This window comes from Podarcis cretensis, assembly GCF_951804945.1.
Source record: "Podarcis cretensis genome assembly, chromosome: 5".
Lineage (NCBI taxonomy): Eukaryota > Metazoa > Chordata > Lepidosauria > Squamata > Lacertidae > Podarcis > Podarcis cretensis.
In genome coordinates, this window is record NC_137174.1 from 30454179 (window position 1) to 30478760 (window position 24582).

A 24582-nucleotide genomic window follows, 5' to 3' on the forward strand; every position below is an offset into this window, starting at 1 on the left:
GATTAAACAGTTATACATTTTTGGCCTAAGGATGAGCATTGTTCTCTTGGGACAACATAGCAATGTCAACACCATAAAGGTGGAACATGTTTCAATTTAATGCTAACCACTGCTAAATGTTCTCTTGTCACATCACCTCCCAAAGAAGTGTCTGCAACCTGTAATTTAAAGATTGGGGGAGTACACTCTGCTGCTTTCCTGTAGTTAAGAAACAACACTGCAAGAATATATTCCCACACTCACTGACCAAAGAAGTGTTGTCCTCTATAATGCATACAAGTGCATGTCAGTCTGTGTGCATTTCCAGTAACATGCATAAAAACTAATAATTCCAAAGGCATTATTCCATGCACCTGGATGTGTTGTAGATGTGAGAAAATGTTTTTGTTTGACATACCTCAAACTTGAATCTCAAATATTGACAGAATGAGCTTCCCCCTAGTTAAGGAGAAAAACAATGAAACTTTTTCCAATGTACAAAAAAAGGCATAAAATAAATGCAACAATTGGCACCCTCATTCCTGGTTCAGTCAAGATACACTCAAGCTTCTGCCTATGGTCTGCCTCATAGGTTGATTCCAAATGATCTATGTTGTAATACATCAAATGCACGCCAATTAGAAGTCAAAACATGAACATTTCAAGTAAATAACCAAATGATAAAGACCAGAGCATTTGAAAATGTACTCTACAAAGGCCACCAAGACCAGGAACTTCTCAAATCAGCAAGTTAATTAGCAAACATAAATAGAATGATCAAAAACTTCACTCCATCGCCTGTGATGTTGCCCCAAATGATGGGGCATCTGACATCCAAGTGGTCATGCAAGACTTGATTGTATTTTTGCGGAAACACAGCACAACACTTCTGGAAAGAGTGTTGATAGGTGAAAATTTCTAGTGGGTGTTGGTCATATAATCTTGCATGCAGCTATATTTCATGGTGGCTAAAGCTGCACAATATTGGAAGTATTGTTTAGTTCTGGGTATCAGTTGTTGTTTTTAAAAGTCTTGAGAAATGGGAGAAAATTTACAGAATAGCTACATGAATTACAAAAGGTCTAGAAGATCAAGTCATATGAAGACAGACTGAGAGACCTGTGCATGTTTAGCCTCCACTAGAGAAATGCATTGACAAATTTCAAATATCTGAAAGTCATTATTAGAAAGAAGATGTCAAACCAAGTGAAAATTTCCACATTCTTCACAAGAAATGCAAGAAACAACAAATTTAAAATGGAGGGCAGTGAATTTAAATAGAACGTTAGGGGAAATGTGTTAAGTAAAAGAGCAAATTGACAAGACAATAAATCCATGAAAGCTGCAGTGTCTTTTATGGAATGTTAAGTATACCATTGTAGAAGTAGTTTTCTTGTTTTCAGTTTATGAAGTCTGTGTCTTCTGGATTTTATTTTATCTTATTGTACACCACTTCAGCAGCTTTTGGCTATGAGTTGACTTCTGAGTCTGCAAAACAAATACATATATCCTTGGGAATATCAAGGAAAAACTGTTGAGAATGGTGTTGGCATTCAGGTTCTTTTTAACATACCATCAACTGAAGAGTAGTCTGCAGTTCAGCTCTAGTATTCAGGTTAATATTTTGTTTATAATTGGTCAAATGCTCGTGCTTCAGTGGTGTGTTGGGTGGTAACAACAGATTACCTTGCCAAAGGGATGCTTTTATTCTGGTTATTGTGGCATTGGCTAAGATGGGGGTGAACTTGCATTAAGTGACGCCATCAGAACTGATCTTCCAAACAGTAAATCTTTCTTGATTGCGGTGGGTCTAAGGAACCTTGCCAAATCTCTTGCTCCTTCCCCATTGCTGACTTTTGAGCTTAAATCTAGCCCAGCCTAGCTAACTCTATGAGCTTACTGCTAACGCATACCATTTGTTTTGCCATTCTTGAACTTAAGCTGGGTTCCTAGCTTCAGCTGCAGCAGCTCCTGCCGCCTTCTTAGGCTTCTTTAGGGTCTTTGGACAAAGAGTTAATCATGATGCAAAACAATCCCTGTTCCGTACCACTTCAGACTGCAGATGAGCAATTGCATGGCTGAATGTGCCCTCTGTCCCACACGTATAAAATTCCTAAACATAAAAAGTAGCATCTTATTGATAAGACTGGGCTGGAACACATCTCCCAGGCATACTAGTTTTCTAGGTATGTAGATTTTAAAAAAGAGAAATATATACATTCTTTCATGCGAACCCTTATGGTACGTTTCAGGAACAGTTTTTCACCATATGATGCACTCCCCTATCCAGAGACGGGGATTCTTTAAAGTGGTTTAAATGGGAGGGAGTCTGAAGCAAATGTTGCCATCCACTGTGCTTGTGCGTGAGCATTAAACAAAGCATGTTTCAATGTTTGTCACATGGGGATTTTTGTGTGTGTGCTTCTGTGTGTGCATCTATGTTGTTTGGGGGCTTAGTGTGCCTTAACACTGACTTCTGTGTTTGTGTCTCTCTTTCTCTCTTCCTTCACCCTCTTGCATGTGGCTGCGACTGGTGTAAATGGTGGCCCAGGGACTAAAGGGGCAACCTGGAGAGAAGGTGAGTCAGCTCTTTCCAGCTCATCACTTCATTACCGTGTCCTAAAAAAACCCTATGTCCCCTGGAAACACCTCCCTAACCAAGGTATTTTGCCCTGACAACACGTTTGCCATGTGGTTGGTTGGAAATTAGTCCACGTTATCCCTCTCTAACTTCCACCCCGCTCTTCCTGGACTAGAAGAAAGGAAGAAATCCCATCCTCTACGTGAGCCAAAGGCCCAGTTTAGAAGTACAAACTTTACAGAAATTAATATATGCAAATAAGAAATAGCAGGGCGGGTTTTTTCCCCTGGCACTCTGTGGAAAGAGCCCACACATGTTCCAAGACAGCAGGGGGAAAAAATTGTTTACTACAATTTATACTAACATTGTGAAGGCTGGCTAGGCAAGCTCAACATTTGCAGCTGGACCTTTCTGGTATTTTCTGGAACCATTTTCTGTTTTGTTCCTGACAGCTGTGATTGGTGCGTTCAGGAAAGATACACGTGGAAATGTGGTTAACTGCACCAGCTGTGTCCTAGGCGGCCAGATGCGTTGTGTTGGGCCAGGTCCACCATTTCCTGATTGCAGCCTTCTATTATCTAAAGGGAAAGCCTCATAAAAAATAATTGAGGAAAGCAGGTGCGAGGGGACCCTCAAACGTTTACTTTAATCTGTGGTGCTGTTTTCGTTTGCTCCTATCCAGAAAAGCATTACATCAGTTCTTTTTATGTTTGGGCAGAGGTAAGTGGTAGCCCAGAACAGATTGCAATGGAAATATCATATTTTTATTTGCTTTGCCCCAGACAGAACTAGGGCTTTTTCAAATGCCAAATGTATGTTGTGTGTGTGCCAGTAAGCAGCACTATCATTTCAGATGTTGCAGCACCTCAGAAGAAAAAAAGGGGGGGAGGATGTTTGCTGCAGATTCTCTGTCCTTCCCAAGGAAGTACCACAAAAAAGTTGACTGTTTAGAAATCCTGTTAGCCTGACATGAAGAAGAAAAGATACTGCATGATATATTCTGGAGCAGAAGCTCAAAGCAGCTTGCAGACATAGGCCTTGGTTTCCTTTAGGTCATCCAAGACAATTAGTATAAAAACCTTCATCAGGTTTGACATTAAATATTTGGGCATGTTTAGGTAAAACAAGTGTAACCTGAAGCATAATGCTGTAGTGTACCCTCACCTGCTAACAGAAGGGTTCTTTCCAGCACTCCAGCCCTCCTCTAGCATATTGGAAGTTGTCAGGGACTCAAGCAGGCCAGTTCTTTGTCCTCTCCTCCCCACCCACTCTCCATTTTCTATTTCCCTTTTCCAACTGGACTCAACATTCTGTGACTCCTGGATGCCACTGAGCATGCTCTGTCCTCATTGGGCCGTTGTTTTGCATACCTCAGGATTCATCCAAGCATGCTCTCTTGTTTCTCAGAAGTCCTGTTTTGGCTATAATCCTCTTGGCACTCCACCACCCGAGCTTATTATTAGAGGGAACCCACCACTCCAAGCTGCTGGTGTGACACTTGTCCCTTTTTATCTGTCTAAGTATTCAGCTCTTCTTACGTCCTATTCCTCTTGTCCACTAGTGCAGTGAATGGCTGGCTGTCCATAATTTGCCAAATTAAGATGTGGGAACTCTATATGGGCTGCATATCCTGTCCATCCTATGTGATTATAGAGACCCTTTACTTATGGGTACATAGGTTCATTGCACTACAGTCACTTCAAAACCCCCATCATTTGTTCATTCCCTGTTATTAAATAAGCAGCAAAAATGCAACAATTCACATTCCCCTGAGCCTTTAAGGTGTTGAGGACAGAGAGGTTTAGAGGGGAGAGAATTGGAGATTTATAGTGCTTTTGTAATGGTTATCTATTCATTTACAAATTGTACATTTGTAAACATCCCAGGGACACTGGAATAAGCGTACAGTCAATCCCAGATTCATAGCACCATCAGTGCTGTGGAATCTTCAACAGCATCCTTGTCTCCAGAAATTTTGTTACTATCTAGGTCTCCCACTTAAACAAAAACCAAACTGATTTTCCATCCCCAATGACATAGACAGTTGTGAATCATATTCCAAATATTTAGAACAGCGCTTCGTAGAACTTTGCCAAAAACAAAAAACCCAACCAGCTTATTTTTGACCTTCACTGAGGGAAATAAAGACAATATGAAGCCATTCTGAAAGAATATGGGATGAGAAAGAAATTCTCTCAACATTTTGAGGTGGGGCTACTGCTTACCTGTCTTGACCTTACAAGGTGGCTAAAGGGATTTTGTGGGGGTAGCTCTAACTTCACAAATAAGGTCGGTGCTCCACACAGTGGCATGATGCTCCCATGGTGTTCCAGGAAGTGTGTGGATGGTATGAAGCTGGGGAAAGAGCCTTGTCCCATTGTGTGCAGTGCGAGGTTTTTTTTTAAAAAAAGTTGAGGCAAGAAAAAACCCCTGAAAAACCCATGGCAACCTCAAATAGTTAAGGAAGGTAAACATAAATAGCACCTCCTCTACCCAAAATGTTGGAAAATAGCAGTTAGTGGCCACTAGGGATGAAGGGTGGAAATTTGTTTCAGTTTGCATTTGAAAGCAAGCCTACTTAATTCACACTTCCTGAAACAACTTGAGAACCTAAACACATCCATCCTTCAAAATTAACACTTCTCTAAATTTTGTGGTGCAGTTCTCTAGCCAAGTTAGGTGTACATAGAAGTGTAAAAGGTAAAGGGACCCCTGACCATTAGGTCCAGTCGTGACCGACTCTGGAGTTGCGGCGCTCATCTTGCTTTATTGGCCAAGGGAGCCGGCGTACAGCTCCCGGGTCATGTGGCCACCATGACTAAGCAGCTTCTGGCGAACCAGAGCAGCGCATGGAAATGCCATTTACCTTCCTGCCAGAGCGGTACCTATTTATCTACTTGCACTTTGACGTGCTTTCGAACTGCTAGGTTGGCAGGAGCAGGGACCGAGCAACGGGAGCTCACCCCATCATGGGGATAAAGATAGTGATAACTAGAAGTGAGACAACTCTGGCACAAGAGAGTCAGAATCTCTACATAGTGAGATTATACTTTCCATCCTCAAGGAGCCGCAAATGATGCTTTGATCTTATTTCAGAATAGGTTCAAAATGGCTCCCCGTCTTGTTTGGAAAAAGCCAAGGGACCTGCTGTTTTAACTGGAAGAAACCTGCTTTTGATCATTTTTTTTTCTCAAGAGTGTGCAGATGTATTGTTCCTTTTAATCTCTTTTGTAAACTTTCCTTTTTCCTCCTCGTTATTTCCTTGGCCATGCTTTCCTTTCAGCCCTCAGTTGTTGTTCATTTGAATCTTTAACTTTAAATATTCGCTTTGGCTTTGTCACTTACATTTGTGTATTTTTCTCCCACTCTCAAATACTTCCCTTCCTTCTTTTTCTTCAACAGCCAACTCTAAGCCATTTCCCAGTCTTGTTTTGGTTTTGATTTTCACGTCCATGTTCTCCCTCTCCTCCTCCTCCCATCCCTTGCAGGGAGCCCCAGGAGAAGCCGGCATATCCATCATCGGTCCCCGTGGCCCACCAGTAAGTTGCCTTCTCTGTTTTTTTTCTTCTACTTTAATTTTTAAAGGGTATGGATGAGTTGCCCAAAAAATACAGGGAGTGGGAAAATGCCACTAGTCAGCTCAAAGGGCCTGTAACACTAAATGATGTGGTTTACATCCCTGGCCAGATTTGTTTTTATATTGAAATTACAGACTATATATATTGGTTAGAAAGTACATCAGTCTCAGCACAAAAGCTCAAACTGGCCGTACCAGTGGCTTCCTCTCCTGTGTTTAAAAGTAATGGAAATATTTTCCGGTCTAAAGGGAAAAGCCAGTAACAGAAAGCATATTACACACCCTTGTATTTTTAGCAAAAAAATAAAAATAGTATTGCCTTCAGATAATACCAGCTGGTCACTGATTTCTGGTGCAATGTGCTAGAAAGAAATTTGACGTCATTTCCCAGAAAATGTGTGGTGACCCAGATACCCCTCTCTTCTTCACCAACCCAAGGTGAACCATATTGGTAGTGTTCAACACTGTAAGAAATGAATTGGTGGTGCTTCAAGATTTTATTTATGGTAAACTTCTAAGAGGTTTTGTTGGGTTTCTTCTCAGGCAAAACATCTGTGGAATTCAGAGAGGTGTGGAAAGTTTGTTGATAAGACCAGCAGAATTTCTTAGGGAGGTCTTGCCACAAAACTACTGTCCACTTTAGTGAAAACAGAATGGGATGTCTTGTTAGTTGACTACAAGAGAGAGAGAGGCATGCACTGGTAGAGGTTGCCAGGCCTAACCGCTGTCACTTTCAGTTAAATAATGTCAGCTAGGGTGGAAGAGATTTGTGACTGAGGCCTTGAAGAGTCACTGTCAATCAGATTAGGCAATCCTGTGACAGATGGCCTGTCTCAGTACAAGGCAGCTTCATGTATTTTATGTCTAAAAGTTAGTATCTTTGGGAGATTGCATTATTTATGCTTGGGCTTGCAGATGCAGGTAAAACCAGGAGACAAACTGGGGGGTGGGGGGGGGAGGAGGATCGCTGAGGTGCTTATTTGTTTTATGTTGCATTTTTATGTGTTTCAGCCCATTTTATTTTCTGACTGAAAACATAAAGTTGCCAAGTTTCTCTCTTTTTACTGCCTACTAGTCTATAGTGTTCATATGTTGCCATAATACTCAGTGGCCACAATCTAGCACAGAGTTAGGTATGCTCAGGCTACTAAAACCAATGGTTTAAGTGCATTTATCTCTGTGTTGGACTGTGACCTGTGATTTTTCTCCATTGCATAACTAAGCTGAAAACTGCTCCACACGCTAACAGAATGTTATATGCCCTTTTCACATTGCCGCTCTGGATACAAACATTACACGGAAGAGGAAGCAGGATTGCACTTCATGACCCCACCCCTGAGCCTCAAAGTGTGTCCCACAGCAGAATACAGATTCCACATTCAGAACATAAAGTGTTCAGCATGTGTGTACATAGTCCATACGCAAGGCCAGGGAAACGTATGAAAGGCAGGGCCAGGGCTAGTGAGCATGAATCTCCTCCTCATGTTGATTTTATACAGAATGGCTGTGACTCGGCTTTTTATGATTCAACAGTATTCTTCTGCAAACAGTAATGAATATCATAAGCACAATGTGTGAAAGGGGATGGATTCTTTCCCCCAGTTTTGCATTAATGAGCAGCCCACATTGTGCTGCAGCTTTGGCCGGAGAAGGCAAATTACAACTTTGAATTATGAGTGATGGTGCAACCTGCATCTGTATAATTATAGAGTAGGTTCAGTACTGATTCATCCTGTCCCTTAGTATACTTTCTTTTGGGAGTAAAATAATTTTGCTGCCAGGATTTGCATTTCAAGGATAAGAGAGGCAGGAAAGAAAAATGCAGACAGAGAAGTGTTGGGAGCTGAAAGTTTTAAGAAGGCTAAAGTGATATAAAAGAGGCAATTGCACAGCAGAACGTTGTCTTTGTGCATGATGAATCTAGCAATTTCAGCTTCTAACCAGGAAATGAAATCATACTGTCCGCAACACCCTCTCACTGATAACTTGGCAATTTGCCCACAAGACTCCTGCAACCTGCCTTTTCCAACCCATCTTTGAGGGCCAGTTTTACAAAAATGAAAAGGCATGTTGATTTTGCCTTGAGACTCCTCACTGGAGAGCATTTACCTAAGCTTTATTAGAGTGAAACTACTTGAGAGGAAATAATTTCAGGACTGTGGCTTTAATAAGGCACGTATTATGCTTGAAGTGAACTGTTGCCTGCCATAATCATCAGTACAGGGGAAAATGCTTTTTCTCCATCTCCTTCTCCAAATCAATTGCAAAGATGATTTAGTTTTATGGTGACCTCGTGATAAGCGCTAAGGAGCACCTTGATAGCAAAGAAACGCAGGAGTACTCTGGAATAACAGCATGCTTTAGACAGATGTGAGATGACAAATAGTTTCCAGACTGTCTTTTGGAGGCGAGATGATGTGAGCAGTTGCACATCCAGAGCTTTTCAGCTGCTTAACATTACTTGGGTTTGCTGGCTTGAGCAAAGCATCGTGCTGAGCATGGCAGAAACAGACGCGTTCCACGACTTGGCAGTTCCCAGAGTTCTATTCTTGAGAACTTGATACAAACAACATTTGAGAAAGAGAAAGCTCCATGCTTCTTGAAATCTCTAGTGCTTGAACTTTTGCTCTGGCCTTTTATTGTCTCCAGCCTAAAGAGTCGAAAGGAGCAGCGTAGCAGTTTACAAGGAAGGTATCAGAGGCCAAGTTGCACCCTTTCCGGCTTTCTTCTAACTATTCTTTGCTCAGCCCTTTCTTGTCCATCAACATTCAGAGACAATCTACATGCAGAGATTTATTAGTGAGATCCTCTCCTTTCTTGTTGTTTCGGAAAGCTACGGAGTGGACAGGCCATGGAATTTATAGCAGATCATCTCCCCTTGGTCCTTAGCCAGTGGCTCCAGGTGGTTTTATATATTCTGCCAAAGCCAATATGACCAAATGCAACATCACAAAGCTTAATAATTTCTAAGCAAGTCTACTTCAGTCACACCAGCATTTTAAAAAAGCGCTGTTTGGAGCAATTTAAGGCACTTTAAAGCCACAGTAATTCTCCAAGGAATTTCTAAGACGATTTTGGTCTTCATTCTCTGGCTTGTGAAAGCCCTTTTGTAATATGAAAGCGGGGTGTATGTCAAAAAGCAATGGTTTTCAAAGCATGCACTTGGTAATTCTAGGGTTCCATGGAAGCTTATTAAAGATTCTTTGATGAAACATTCAGTAAGGGCAGGCAAACTTCTCCAAAAAACAGCTTGCCCACTAATACCAGGAATGTTCCCAGGTACAGGGTGGGTGGATGTATTCTAGGTTTTGTTAAAGTGGGGAAAACAATAGGATCCAATGAGTGCCGCACATGAACTGAATGACAATTCTACAAAATGCACTGGAATTAAATAGAAGGATCTGCTAATTTCAGTTACAGATAGGTAGCCGTGTTGGTCTGCCATAGTCAAAACAAAATATAAAAATTCCTTCCAGTAGCACCTTAAAGACCAACTAAGTTAGTTCTTGGTATGAGCTTTCGTGTGCATGCACACTTCTTCAGATAATTTCAGTTCTTTCTAATTTCTAATTTCAGAAATTTCTAATTTCAGAAATTTCTAATTTCAGAAATTTCTAATTCTAATTCAGTTCTTGCTAATTTCAGTTCTTTCTGTTTCTCATTTTTTTCATTCTTAAATTCAGTTCTCCATATTTCTGCAGCAATTTGTGAATTGAAAAAATAAAATCCCTGTGAAAATTCTTCAGTATTTTAGTGGGAATTTCTGCCAATAGACACACTTCTGTATGCAGTTTGACTAATGTGCATATTTTACAAGCAGTTTCCCCTAACATAATGCACTTTTGGTTGTTCTCACTACACACACACACACACACACACACACACTTTCCCCTAATATAATGTATCTTTTGTACACATTGATTGGACTTGCAAAGTTCAGTTAAGTATGAATTTTGAAAGATGACAGTATTTCAATTCTCATCCGGTTTGGAAAATGTGAAACTGAAGGATTTGCCTATACATGTGAACTGGACTGAATCCCCCCTCCCCCACAATCCTTACTTGGAACGTTCCACTAACGAGCAGAGGTTCCATGGTAGACAAGCAAATGTCTCAAGAGAAAAAGTTTGTAAACAATTGCCTTACAGAGTAACTGTGAAACCCTAGGGCTACTTTTACTTCTAAAATGACTATAATACAGCAGCAGATTTGCTACAGTTTATTGTGTATAATAGGGTTTCAGACTTTCACTGGCAACAACAAAAAGGCTTCCCCACTTTCTAAATTAGGCTATTAGAAATTAGGCTATTTTTGCACAGGTTATCCTAGTGTATAACCTATGTAGTAAGTAATTATATCTAGCATATGAGCTACTGCTTGCCGTCTGCCTCCTGCTGCTGCTACTATTTTGCACCTGGGTTTGGTTGGTAGAGCTTGCAATTCTATTGCAAACGCAATTAGATCCTGCAGACCTGGTCTACCTGTGCCTGTCTTAGATTGTGCTAAGTATTAAATGGAAAGAGGTTGATTGAGATTTTCAGCACCTTTATCTGGACTCTTCTCAATCTTAAATCTGCTATAAGAGTTTATAATCGTTTCCCCATTTTGTTTTGTTTTGTTCAGCAATTGAGGTAAATGTAAGCAATTGCTTATATAAACAATTTACACACATGAGTAAACTTGTAACTAAGCACTGAATGTTTCTTTGGATCAGATTGTAGAACAATAGCATGTAACTATTCTTTGTCTATTAGACAAAGAAGGGTGTCTCCATTTCCCTAAGTATTAGGAAGTCCCAGGGGAAGTTTTAGAGGGTCAGTTTCCTTGTGGAAGAGAAAAAACTGGAGACTTGCAGTGTTTATAATAGATGTATGTGCTATATAGAGAGTGAGAAGATAGGATGTTATTTTTTATTTGTTCGGTTACATCCGTGTCCTGCCTTCTTAGTGTGGGCTTACAAACTTAGTGATTTACAACATAATGGACCTAAACAATGGTTTAGTGTTTGGTGTGCTGTACATGAATTTGGGCTTACATTTTCCCTCCCCTGTTCCTCCTATGGTTAGTTCAAACAAACCAGGTACAAACCAGGGTTTGTGATATGGCTGATTAACAAACCATAGTTTAAAATTATTAGTTCTAATTAGTTTAAAAGTGAAAGCAGATGCCTGCAATATCCTCATGGCTATTATGGGGGGGGGGGGGGAGTCTGCAAGCCTGATGCTTGTGCATGTAATGCCAAACCATGCTTTAGTGTTGCATGCAAACATAGCCATAAAACCACACCACAATTTTTTTAAAACCCACAAACCCACAATATCAATTAAAACAAAAAAGCAGTAAGCCAGCACATGAAACAGCTGTTCATGGCACACATACTCGTGCAGTGGCTTGTATAAGCCACTGGAAATCAAGTTCCAGACTATGCACACCCAAAGTATGAACCATTTTGTATTATTGAAGAGTATGCTTATAACAATATGAGCAAGTCCAGTGAAAAAAACACCTATATCATGTACATTACCTTCTCTCTTTCCTTCTCTCTATTTTTCAACACATGTGTCAGAAACATTTTAGCCAGTCATGAGTTGCGGCATGTCTCCAAGCACTGATGTTTATCAGAAATTCGAAATCCAATAGATACTTGCAAATTTGTCAGATCAGACAAGTAAAAATAGGCAGCATTGTTTCCAGGCACCCTTAGCAAGTAAACCTTAAAATTAGCTACGCAGTAAAATTAGCTACACAAACTAGGTACAGTTGAAATACACGGAACAACCAGAAAGGGACTTCTGGGAACAGGCACAGGATGTACACATTTGTTGCTCCATCTTCTGTTGGCATTGCATACCACCCTTGCTTAGGACTGTTCTGGCAACCATATTTGCTTCAACATTTTCCTTATGGGTAAAATGAATGAGGAGATATGAAAGCCAGACAACTGGGCTTGAGTGATCAAGACCACCATCATCTTTGAGGCTCAGTATACATCTCACAGCTGATTGACCACCATTAAATGCCTCATTTTATGGCACTGTGATGCGGTTATATAAAGTATTCCTATAAAGTGATCCCAGGCACTGCAAACTGCACCAAAAGGACTGGTGAGCAAGCTTGAATTTATAACACACATGTAATTGATTCAGAAACTTCAGACAAACTGTCTGGAATTCAAAACGAACCCTTCTGTAATGCTGCTGGGCCTCTTTATTTCCCATCATTCATGTGAAACCAGCCTGAGTGGCTATAGCTGAAGAACAATTGAAGGGAAATTGGAAATTACATAGTCTCTTCCACAGAACTGCTTTCCTTTTAATTTCCTCAACACCGGTTATTTGTGTTATATCCTCCAGCAGTTATAATTGTATCTGTTTGGGAGTAGAATAACAGGTTCCTTGAGATAACCTTGCACAGGTTTCTCTTACCACCTCTCCTTCTAGTAGTGAGTTCAGGTGGTAAGCACTGACAGGACTGGAGCCAAAATGGACCCACCAAGAAGCAAGAAGGATTTGTCAGCCTTCTTATGGGAAGACCAAAGTTGGCAGAAGCTCGACAGTCTTTAAAAGCCAAAGTCAATTCTCAAGAATTTAGTGAGGACTGAGCATGCTCAGCAGTTTGCTTTGTTTGATGGTTTACAATGATGTGGTGGAATCAGCATAGTATCGAATCCATGTGGTGAGGAGCTTCACATCAGCAGTTTGTCACATGGAGCGATCTTCATGTAGTTGGGATTCCAAGCGGTTGGCCATTGTACATCTGCTTATTTCCTTTGGGCCCAAGACCTTATTTGCACATACTGTATCATCCTTCCTGGTGTGTTTGCTCCAGGTTCTGCAGTTCTTTCCACACTGATTCGGGAATAGGTTGCCCACATGGTTTGGCCTCATGGTGTGTTTACAGGACACATAAGCAATGTCCAGCCCATAGAAGACCTATCATTTGCATAGCTTATAAATATATCCTCAGTCCAGCTGAACCACATGGATGGAAGTCTTTCTCTGTGCCCAGAACAGTGTGGGAGCAAATGCAGAAGGAACAGAAGCCGCATTAGCAATATGTTTAAAGGTCTAAGACTTGTAATTTTGGGGGGGAAATAAAGGTATTGGGGACTACACTTAAAAGAATACTGAAACATTTAAAGATTTGTGGTGGCTGAGCATCAACATAAGCATTTTCTGAGTGGTGGAGAAATGTGCAACTTGAGATTAGAGAGTCCAATATTATTTAGTGACTTGCGGTAGCTTCCAGACACCACAGAAATGGCTTCATTTTGTACTAGTTCTCCGCAGTCAAGAGCTAATCCCTCAGGTCATGTAAAACAAGTGTACATATTTTCATCTGGCAAATGATGGAGAGTAGGAAATCACAAGGCCTGATGGAGTGATTTAGTCACACATGTTGCTGTCTCATCTGTTTCTTCTAATCTCTTTTTCCGCTTCATTCTATTCAGGGACAGCCTGGAACAAGAGGTTTTCCTGGGTTTCCGGTAAGTGGCACTGCTAATGCATACTGGTATGTATGAATGATATATTTCTAAGTGCAGCATCCCTTAAGCTAAATGCCTCTTGACGCATCTGTTCTAAAAATGGATGGCTGGGGATTGTGTCACAGAAAAGACATTGCTATTTCATTCAATGCTTTGATTTCTTTAAAAACGTATTTATTGTTTTAAAAAAAATTGCAAGTAGAGAGATCTCCTATATTTTCCCTTACAAATGAGTCATTAAAGCAAAAACTGTAACATAAAACTATAAATATGTGTTGTGATTTGAACTAATTTCTAGATCTGTTTCAATGCTTTTTCAGTCACTAGACTCCCTTGTGTTTTCTGTCCAAGACCTGTCAGGTATTCAGTCTTGTGGGCTGTATATATGGGCTATGAACACAGTCAGAATATTTGCCTGTTTTAGACTTCATTGCTACATACTTTCTTGGGAGAAAGCCCCATTGAACCCAGTGGGGCTTGCTTCTGAGTAGACCTGTATAGAATTACACAAAAAGTCACCTGTTTTCTTTTGTCTTAATTTCAGGGTCAGATTGGTTTAGACGGCAAACCAGTAAGTGAATATTTCCCCTCCCCTGACTCTTGTTCTTGCTCATACTCCTAGTCAGCAGCTTTCTGTCAATAACACTTTCAAAATGTTTATCGCTAAATCATTTGTTTCAATAATTCTGGGCAAATCCATATATGTGAAGTGGTGCTGGTGTCCAGACCACCAAAAGACACGTCTTAGAAATTAAACGTCAGAAATGTAACTTATAGAGTTGGAGACTTTTAAAAAATCCACCTATCATACACCAGTGTTTCTATTTTTATGTGTGTGTTTGTTTAAATTTTGAAAGCTTTAAAACCCAATTTTCAGGACACATGGGGGAAAATACACTTATAAGATATGGACCCACATCACAATTCATCCAAAACTAGACCTGAATAAATATATCTTCAGAAATTCTTTGAAAGACCAGTAGCGATGTGGCCAGTAGCGGCCACTGTGGTGAGGTAGAGCCAACATTTGCATTGCTGCAGGGGCACAGTGGCTGAAAGGTCAGGGCTGTGTAGGAGCCAGTGTCAGGAAGGCTGCTCTGCCCGAAATTTGGGCCCTACTGCAAGAGGCCATCTGTATGTATCTCTGTGAGGAGTGAGTTCCAAATGTGTGGGGCCACCTTTAAGAAAGCCCTGTTCCTGCTCCCTGCCAGCCTAATGGCTCTTGCTAGCCAGTTAGAGAGCAGGGTCACAGCTTTCATTTCAGTGCTTCGGCAGGCTCATCCACTTGCAGTCAGCCCTTCAGATAACATGATCCCAAACCACTTAGGGCTTTAGATGTCCAAACCATGAGAAAACCATTGCTGTAGGAAAGCAACAGGAGAACACCTGACTAAACAGTAATGACAATCGCAGAAGTCTGAGGCTTCAAAATGTCCTAATAACTAGAATGGCCACCCCTGATGCAGTCTTCCTTTCCATTTCAGGGGCAACCTGGACAGAAGGGAGAAGTGGTAATAAGACTTTAATCTATTTCTGTGCAATATGCTGGGTTGAGGCTGGAGACTTTCAAGCTTGTAAAAGGGCAAGACTGGCAGGGCGGGTTTGTGGAGTCTTCATTTCAAAATGGAACTAGGGTTGCCATATTTCAATAAGTGAAAATCTGGACACAAAGGTTGCTGAGTTTTAAAGCTTTTTTTTGTTTTGTTTTGTATTTTTTCAGAAATTCACCAAAAATGCAACACTTCCAATATGGGCTGCCATACGCCTGGGTTTTCCTGGATATTTTAACCAGTTTCTGAAAATTCCACCAGGACACCATTTTCGAAGGACAAATCCCAGCTGTGTCCGGGAAATTCCAGACATATGGCAGCCCTACCTGGAATAGATCTCCCATTCTTTTCTCTTCCTACTCTAGCAATGAAAGCAGGAAAGTGATTTCTGCTGGCAAATTTGTAAATAAGACCTCCACCCCCCACCCCACCCCGTAAGCAGCACTAGGTTATTGGGTCATCATCAACAAATTTATTGTACTAGCCTTGAGCACTTTAAAAATAAACTCAAAAAAATTCCAATCCCTAAACAATAAAAGCATTGTATAATAAGAAAGTTAAAGTACCTTCTAATGATATTAAATATTTTAACATAATTAGAGTAAAACTGAATTCAAGGTAAGATTAAACTAAATACACTCTTAAAGCTCCTAAGGCATGGCCTCCTTTAATACACTAGTTCTTTCTGTTAGATGTTTGCTTGCAGCTAAAGCATACAATGTTGTTCTATATGTAACAAATGGATAAACAACTCCAAAGAGAAAACACATAATTTTTTGGTCAGGATGGGTTGTTAAACTAGACAAAATATTTCTCAGTAATTTTTTCCCTTGTACTATCATATAAAGGACATTTCGGTGCATAACGGATTACATTCTCCACCTGCTTTAAATTACAAATGCAAATCTGTTGTGAAACTGGTATCTGTTTGTCTCTACCATTTGACACGGCGGAAGGCATAATCTGTAGGCGTAGCTCTCAGAAAGCTCTGCATAGGGGAAACACTGTCACTTCTTATTGATATCTAGATCTTTGACATTCCTCTTCGAAAGAATGACGCCAATGGGGAAATTTAGATTGTTGCTCTGGGCGTGGGGGGATGGGCCAGGAGAACCCCAGAGCAATGCATGCAAGATAAAAGCGGCGGGGGGGGGGGGTGTTCTGTCTGGCAAGCAGAAATACTTGCACTGACAGATCTGTTAGAAGAGTGCAACATTGAATTCCCCCCCTTGTTCCACCACCAAACTTATCATAATATGGCAGGTTCTGGCAACGCCAAGGTAGGGTATGACATCACCATTGCACAGGAGTCCTTTTTGCATGTGTGGTATGGCTTTATAGCATCAGTGAAGTCTCTAGACCAGGTGTAGAAAATCTTCCACAACTTGAGAACCGCATTCCCTTCTGGGAGACCTTCCAGGGGTCAAATGCCAATGGCAAAAGTGTGCAGAAGGCTAGTTTCTTTACACACACACACACACACACACACACACACACTCCCCTTGCTAGTCTCCAAGCAAGAAACATGAACTGTTCAAGGACATATTCCTACCAGACAGAGACACTCAAGAAGGGTGCAAAGCAAGGATGGAAAGGAATGCAGCTAAGGAGGATGTGTGGCCCAGGAAGAGTTGCAAGTGCCATATAGACACCTCTGGGCCTCATATTCCCCATCCCTGCTCTAAATTTGCAAGAGAACTCCAGATTCTTGTGAATATACCTGGTACAGTGGTTTTGTCATAGCTGGACCTGCAAATCCTCGTCTGGATTCCATATTTTTGTGGAATCGAGCTGCATCTGTAGCTATACCAAAGGCAAATCAGTTCTACATCTAATATCAAGTGAAATTTTCTAGGCAAACTGCTGCTGTCCCTCTACTGGCCACAGGAGTGGGTAGCACTGGAGCCAGGTTTTTCTCCTCCTAACCCTGCAGCCAGGAGGTACTGGCTTCATTGAATACAGTACAGTATCAACATAACTGTTATATGCACTGGGAAACCAAAATATTGTGTGACTCGCTTTCTTGCAATATTCACTTTTTATTCTGATGGTCTGGGACCAAACCCGCAATATCGCCAAGGTATCTCTCTCCTTTCCATGATGCTAGTCACCATAAATTTAGTTAGCTTCATGACTCAACAAGGCTTAATTTGCCTTTGTGCTTACTGTTCCTTGTTTTGACTGCTTTGCTAAGTCCTTTCATATTTAAGCTACACTGGGATAATTAGAACCTTCAGGAGGATTTGCTGGGTGACTGGCAAGTCTGAAATGCATGGTGAACTGGGTCATCTGATTGTTTCACCATCAGGTGGTAGCTCCACATCACTCCACCCCTCCTCCATCCAACTTAACATGTACTTAATAGAAGGATAGGGCGGGGGGACGGGACTGTGCTGTTTGAGATGAATGGGGTTGAGTGCTGAGGAACTGTGTTAGGATATCCTGTTTTCATTATCCAGATTTCTTTTTTAAAAAAACCCAGAAATACTTGTCAGGGAACCCACACAGTTTTGAAAATCAACTGTTCACAAAATTATTCAAGTCAATAACTTGGAAAGCAGAGTTAGTAATAGCCAGATACAGGCCATTTAGCCTATCTTGCTTGTAACTGGACACACTTTCACATACTAAATTCCTGGTCCATAAATTTTATCCACCTTGTTAATTCTGCTGCCACCCTGTGTGTATTGGCCCTGTTTTACAAAGTATCTCATTTCAGTGTATGCTTCGATTCCTGGATTGCTCGAGTCATGCTTTTATTTTCTACGAAGCTGGAGTTTTACCCTGTGTCTAAAGCAGAGCGAACCACAGGATATAGTGTATACTTTGCTTCCTCTCTGAGTTAATGAAATAATCCCACCCTACAATCTATCAAATAGTACAGGCCTGTGGTCTGGCAAGCTTCTGCTTGCTTTGGCCCAGAGCCTACAGAATTCCAATTTAACCCCACTGTTCAAATTAATTGTCACTCTGTTAATATAGTATATTTTCACTACATTATTTGTTGCAGGCAGATGCTGAAACATGCCGTGCTTTCTGTATCTGATGAATTGATTGTGAGATTTTCTTTTAAATTAAGTTTTTGGGGCGGAATGCACATATTTTGTGACCCTTTAAGTCAACACAGCCCACCAGGCATGTGTTGTGTGGGCTAGCCAGGTGTTTGAGAAAACCAAAATGCTTTTTCTTTTAGGGGGGGAGGGAGGGAAGCTCCAGGCAGGCGCCAAAGACAGTTTTATTGAGCCTCTGGTGGCCTGTGTTCAGCTCACTGAGTCACAAGTGGAGCAAGTCTCCACCAGGCATATTTTCAGTGCATCCCAAACACCAGAAAGGAAGAGGCCAAGCACAAGAGATTTTAAATAGGCTAAAGTCTATGGCTGTGCTCCGATTTACTTCTCCATCACTTTTTCTCAGAGAGCTGTATCCCTAATAGGCATCAGAGGTATGCCAAAATATCACAGAATAGTGTGCAAATGAGAGGTATGCCATACCCTGTTGTTGCTGTAAAAAATGTATGCAGGTCCCACTTCAGATAAGTTTGTCATGTCAGCACTATCTTATCTTTGAAGAGAATGTAAAAAAAGACATTTAGCACACATCTCACATCATGGCCTGATTTTTATTAGTCTAGCTCAGTGTTTCCCAAACTTGGGTCTCCAGCTGTTTTTGGACTACAATTCCCATCATCCCAGACCACTTGGTCCTGCTAGTTGGGGATGATGGGAGTTGTAGTCCAACACAGCTGGAGAACCAAGTTTGGGAAACCAACTAGCAGCTGGATGCTATTGTGCTTTGAATGTGGGTTGTTGCTGTTGTTTTGCTACTTTTTGGTTGCTTTCTTTTAGTTAATTAATAGGCTAATGCTGCTGATTTTATTTTTAATTGGGCACCTGTTATTTTTGTTTATAAGCCACCCAGATCATTTCACCAGACGTGCACATGTCACAGCATACCTTAGCAAACTAGATTAAGGGGTGCAGTGGTGTTGAGCCAGAGCCATCACCTGCTGGCAAGACAATAAGACCTCCACCTCACTGTGGATTTCACACTTGTCATTCACAGGTCGGGGCCCTGCTGTGAAGTAGCTAATATTCCATCCTCCACTCTGCAAGAAGCAGTGGACAGTTTAGACTTATTTGTCCCATGTGTGAAAAAGCTTTTACTCTTCTGTATTAGGAATGGGTTAATCTGTCAATTTCAGTATCGTTCAGTTCTTCACTTTTCCACTCTTAAGTTCAGTCTCCACATTTCTACATTGGAATATTTTTTTAAGCCCTCCAGAAAATTTGTCAGCATTTTTGTGCAAATTTCTCATGTGCATTCTAAATGCATTTTTGCTCAGTGTGCACATTTTTTGAAGCAAAATGCATATTTGATTTTTTATTGTCACTAATATATGCATTTATGTGCACACATTACCATAGTCTGTGCATTCTTGTAGACATTGTTTGGCTGGAGAACTGCTGTGCAGAATCCGGATAAGTCTGACTTTCTTAGGATATCCATTTTGGTACACAGTATTGTTTTGAAAAGTGCGAATCTGTCGTCTTTAAATGCAAATAGAACTGAATTCCTCCCCCATCCCTACTTTTGGTGGTGCTACTCCTACAGACTATGCATCCCACCGCCCACACTGCTGAATGTTCCTGGTAACTATGTCACTAGTGGATAGTCTCTCCTGATGGGAACTGCACATGCTGTAAGGATATTTAATTGATGTGCAACATCACCATGAAAGAAAGATTTCCCACATCTGTACATGGAGTAGATGACATCTGTAACAGGCCCAATTAAGATATGTTACTTGGAGGATCCTAAGGAAACCTGATTATGGAATTAAAAGGTTTGGGTGAGAATTATCGCAAAAGGGGGTACAGCTTGCCTGTGTTTCCTGTCTGTAATGCCAAAGTTTTATCTGAAGCTTACATCATGTGCTGTCGTATTCATCATATTGTTCACTTTGTTTTTCACTTGATGTAACCTCTGCTTGGGTTTTCCTCCCCTCAAAGGGCCCAGCTGGTCCCAAAGGACAACCAGTGAGTAATTACTTGTACATACTTTCTGCTGACACTTATTTTTGGCATTCCTTATCACCATTATATATGCGACATGACTCTATATTTGTCTTCTACTTTCTATAGGGAACTGCTGGACAAAAAGGAGAAAAGGTGAGCTTAGCAGAATTAACATTCTACCTACAATAAAAAGGGAGTTCCATGTTGGTTTGGGTTTCAGTTTCTAGAAATACCTGTGTTCAAGGCAGGCTAAAATAGTCGTGTGCTCTCTTAAAGAGGATTTTAAGTCACATTAAAATGCAGGTTTTTCTAGAATCTGGAAGCTGAAACAACCTGGAACTCCTTACTATTCATGTACCCTGAATCAATAGTCTCAATATCCACAGTTGCTTTTGAAAATAATGTCACCTTTGCACATTTGAATCCATGGACAAAGTCCAGTCCACATGATGCTTAAATCAGCATTATCCTCACTGACATGGATGCATTCAAGTCAGCAATGCACCTGCTATGAACCTGTCTCCACAAATCTATTTTGGTTACAGCATTCATGATGTAAACTATTTTCTTTTAATCTCCTACTTTTGCAGGGTCAATGTGGAGATTATCCACACAGGGTAAGCAGACTCTTCTATTTTGTTTGTAAAGTGACCCTTGCATATTATCCCTTGTTTATTTGGATGGCTTTTATGGAAATATAGAACTTAAGAGTTCTTAGAGTTCATCACTGGCTCTTGCAGTCCTTTCCTCACCCACCCCCCATCCACATAGATATTTTATTACCTGACTATTGGCAGATACAGTGAGTGCAGAGTTTTCCGGGAAACATTTCACCAATTTCTCCATCTGGCTAGCAGATCTGCCAGTTAGGATTGCTCTGCCCAGTTTCTCTGCATTAGAACCATAGAATTGTAAAGTTGGAAGGGACCTTGAGGGTCATCTAGTCTAACCCCCTGCAATTCAGAAATCTCAGCTAGAAAGGCATACATTGGGGCTGAAATTATTATAGGGACACGGGTTTAAATACTTCATATTCAGCATTTGAGAAGTCTCCTAATAAATATACCTAAAATCTGGCCCTTATCCCAGAGAGATATAGATGTTCTGTTTGTCCAGGATCCTGAGTGATGACAGGATGCAGATAATGACCCTTTTAGAGGTATCTGAGGCAGAAGAATGCAGGGAACAAAGGCTGGCTGATTGGCTGTGTGTTCTGGCCCATATAATTACAACAACAGAGAGCCAAGTATATTTATCTAGAAAAGCAGTGTCAGTCAATTGCTATGGGCTATTTATTTTTAAGTTAGAAGCATAGTTTGCCTGAGCAATGCTCTGAGTTCAGCTGCACTCCCTTGCAAGTTCTCCCAGTGCTGATCAAGATGAAAAGGAGAGTCCACAGAATATTAAAACACTGAGAAACTAATCAGGGGTAAAGAGGACTTGACCATACCATACAATCACAAAGAAAAAAATAGTGTGGCTTACTGTCTCTGTTGGATATTTGGAATTGTTATTTAAGAAATTATACCTTCCCATCTCAAATGGTGCTTTCAGCTACAGGAGATCTACATAATAAGAGGAAATATAATAATGATCCACATCCTATGAGCAAATAGATTAAGGTGGAGAAGCTCTGGCAAAGCTTTGCAACGGGAGTATGCCTTGAGCCTTCCTCTGCTACATTCTATACTAACCGGCAGCCTATGTTTTGTTTCTGGGGGTGAGGAACCTGAGAGTTGAGCCGCAGCCAGCAAAGTTTGAGATTTTAGCTTCCAACTCTAATTAAAATTATAAGAACTTAAAGGTTTTCGTTTTCTTTTTAAAAACAACACTGGGCCTCAAGATGATACCAAAAATGTTCTTAAAGACTTCAGAGCCAAATGATTTCTTAAAGTCATTAAAATGTTATGCTTTTTTAAAAAGCCGTTAAGCAGATTCATGATTTTTGAACTTTGAGAGGTGCTAGACAAGAAGATTAGGCCTATCCTGCTGCCTGGAAATCTTGGATGGACTCAGGGCACGGGTCACAATTTCCATCTTTGTTAAGCGTTGCCCTTAAAGGCAGCAATACTTTGCAAATTATCAACGGTAAGGTGCCCCCCCCCCCATGGATCTTAAAGGAAGGCATTTAATTTCTTTGTTCCATAATAACAAACTTATCTTCTTTTCCAAAAAGAGGAAGGAATAGCCCAGGAATACTTGTTTTAGCTTGCTTAGGATTTCTGAATAATGGGTTTCTTACCATTGTGTCTGTGGCATATGAACTGATTTTTTGGCCTGGGTTCCCCTCCTCTACCACTGTCAGTAAAGCAAGGACTGAGAATCCAGCCCCACTGTTATGTAGTTCCCTAGCCTGTTCCTCGAGCAACAAATTAGGAAAGCTGATACTGTGCTCTCAACGAAGGAAATGAATGCATCAAGAGGTTATGTATGCGTTGCACAATGCAAGCCTTGAGGACAGATGAGGTAACTGAAACAGGTAAAAAAGGCAACAGGGTTGGGCAGGGGTTGCAAGTTGTCTTCGGACTAGATTTAGGAGTTGGTGAAATTCATTTTGCTGCTGATGGTATAGAGAATCAAATTGACCCAGCTCTGTGTTGCTCTGTCTCCACTGTCCCCCTAGGAATACCTAAGCACCACACTTGCAGCCCTGCGTTCTAATCAGATCCTTACACTGAAGGTTTGTGGGGAAAGGGTTTAACTGGTCCTGTTGCAAAAGGCCAAGGAGATTAATCCAATATTGCATGTTCTCAGTGGCAAAAGATCCAATAACATACCTGCGGGACGCTACCCCCTCCCCTCCAATAAAGGAAAATGTGTAAAATATATGCTACCATCAGACTTCAGTTTTTCACTGTGGGAAAAGGCAAATGATGTAAAGAAAAACATTCTGTATATCATAGTCATGCCATCTGAACTATCCTGAGCTCAACTTCCAATAGTCGTTAATGACTGTCATCTCAAGATTTATTTAGGAACATAGGAAGCTGTCATACTGAGCCAGGCCACTGTTCCATATAGCTCAGCACTGTCTACACTGGCTGGCAGCAGTTCCCCAGGGTTTCATTCCCAGCCCAACTCGAGATTTTGAAGGCTTAAACTGATCGGCACTATTTTTGCCTTGTCTGTGTTTTTAGATCTTGCCTCAAGAGGAGTCCCTTCTACTGAGCAATTTCACAGTTGATTATAAGACATGTGAAAGGCACGCCTAGATCATAGAATCATAGAGTTGGAAGGGACCTTCAGGATCATCTAGTCCATCCCCCTGAAATGCAGGAATATGCAATTGCCCTATATGGGGATTGAACCTGCAACCTTAGCATTATCGGCACCATGCTCTAACAGCTGAGCTAGGAACGGGCAACCTGTGGCTTTCCTAATGTTTCTGGACTACAACTCCCCTCATTCCTGACTGACCAGGGCTGATAAGAGTTTGTAGATCAGCATCATCTGGCAGGCCACAGTCTCCTCATACCTGCCCAAGATACTCCCATGCTTCTTATTAGGAAAGGTGAGATATCAGAAGAAAACAGCTGGACCTAAGGATGGCATTCCAAATCTTCCTCATGTTTGCTCAAATCCAACACCTCACACAGAACAGATGGAATATGAGAATCCTATTCAGGTGTTTATCTCCGTACTGTCGCAGTCACATAAAGAGAACTAGTGGGGCTGCATGTGCTTGTCTGCATGCATCACCGCACCCTACACTGTCCCCACAGTGTTGATACATTGGGGGAATGTCTGAAGGGGATATGCCTGCTGAGCATGTAGAGGCTGCCTTCAGGAGCACTCAGGGTTCCAACTCACAGGGCAGCCTGTGTGCTTGTCAGGCAGTTCCCACCCTGCTTTAGATCTTCCCCCAACATGTTGATGGTGGTGGGGACAGGCAGATGTGTGGTGTGGTGGTGGGGGCAGAGGAAGCACACGTGGCTCTGCTGTGTGTGTCTCTTTCTGCACAACAGAGATTGTGTGGAGAAAAACACCTGAAGAGGGCTACAGCTTCCCAAAATTCAGCTGACTTTGCCGCCTCTTAAGAATTACAGGGAATGTGCAGTGTCTTTTTCTGTGATTCACAGACTGAGCCCCTCTGTGGTCTTTGGATCTGCTGTTGATTGTGGCCTTCTTAATCCAACCATTGCTCTTCCAATTTTACCACCACAACACATCTTCTATTTTTAACAAGCTGCCCAGAATGACTGGGTTGCAGTGCTGCAATATTGTGATGACATTTCAGTTTTGCAACAAGACTGGAACTTGGCCTGCACTAAAGAGCAAGCAGCCATAAATAAGGGGAAGAAAGTGTACTCTCTGAAGTGTACACAGTTGCTGTCATGGGAGACCTGCAGGCATACCTCTCAGCCTCAAAAGAAATTACAGGCATCTGCATTTTT

At 41.3% G+C, this 24582-nt stretch overlaps 1 protein-coding gene across 47 annotated transcripts in view; it reads left to right on the forward strand.

The window, feature by feature from the left end:
• The window catches only part of COL13A1 (collagen type XIII alpha 1 chain), a gene marked incomplete at its 5' end in the record, with an annotated part of 93137 nt that overhangs the window by 9717 nt on the left and 58838 nt on the right, over window positions 1–24582 (forward strand). For 41 of the 47 annotated variants that reach the window (XM_079976342.1, XM_079976297.1, XM_079976318.1 and 38 more), the window contains 8 exons: window positions 2531–2557; window positions 6049–6099; window positions 13588–13623; window positions 14168–14194; window positions 15108–15134; window positions 20183–20209; window positions 20315–20341; window positions 20779–20805. In XM_079976342.1, coding sequence (XP_079832468.1) covers window positions 2531–2557; window positions 6049–6099; window positions 13588–13623; window positions 14168–14194; window positions 15108–15134; window positions 20183–20209; window positions 20315–20341; window positions 20779–20805 — 249 coding nt within the window. Of the gene's footprint in view, window positions 1–2518; window positions 2558–6048; window positions 6100–13587; window positions 13624–14167; window positions 14195–15107; window positions 15135–20182; window positions 20210–20314; window positions 20342–20778; window positions 20806–22811; window positions 22869–24582 lie in introns of those variants that run through there. The other 6 variants (XM_079976336.1, XM_079976337.1, XM_079976307.1 and 3 more) reach the window with 2 other exon arrangements.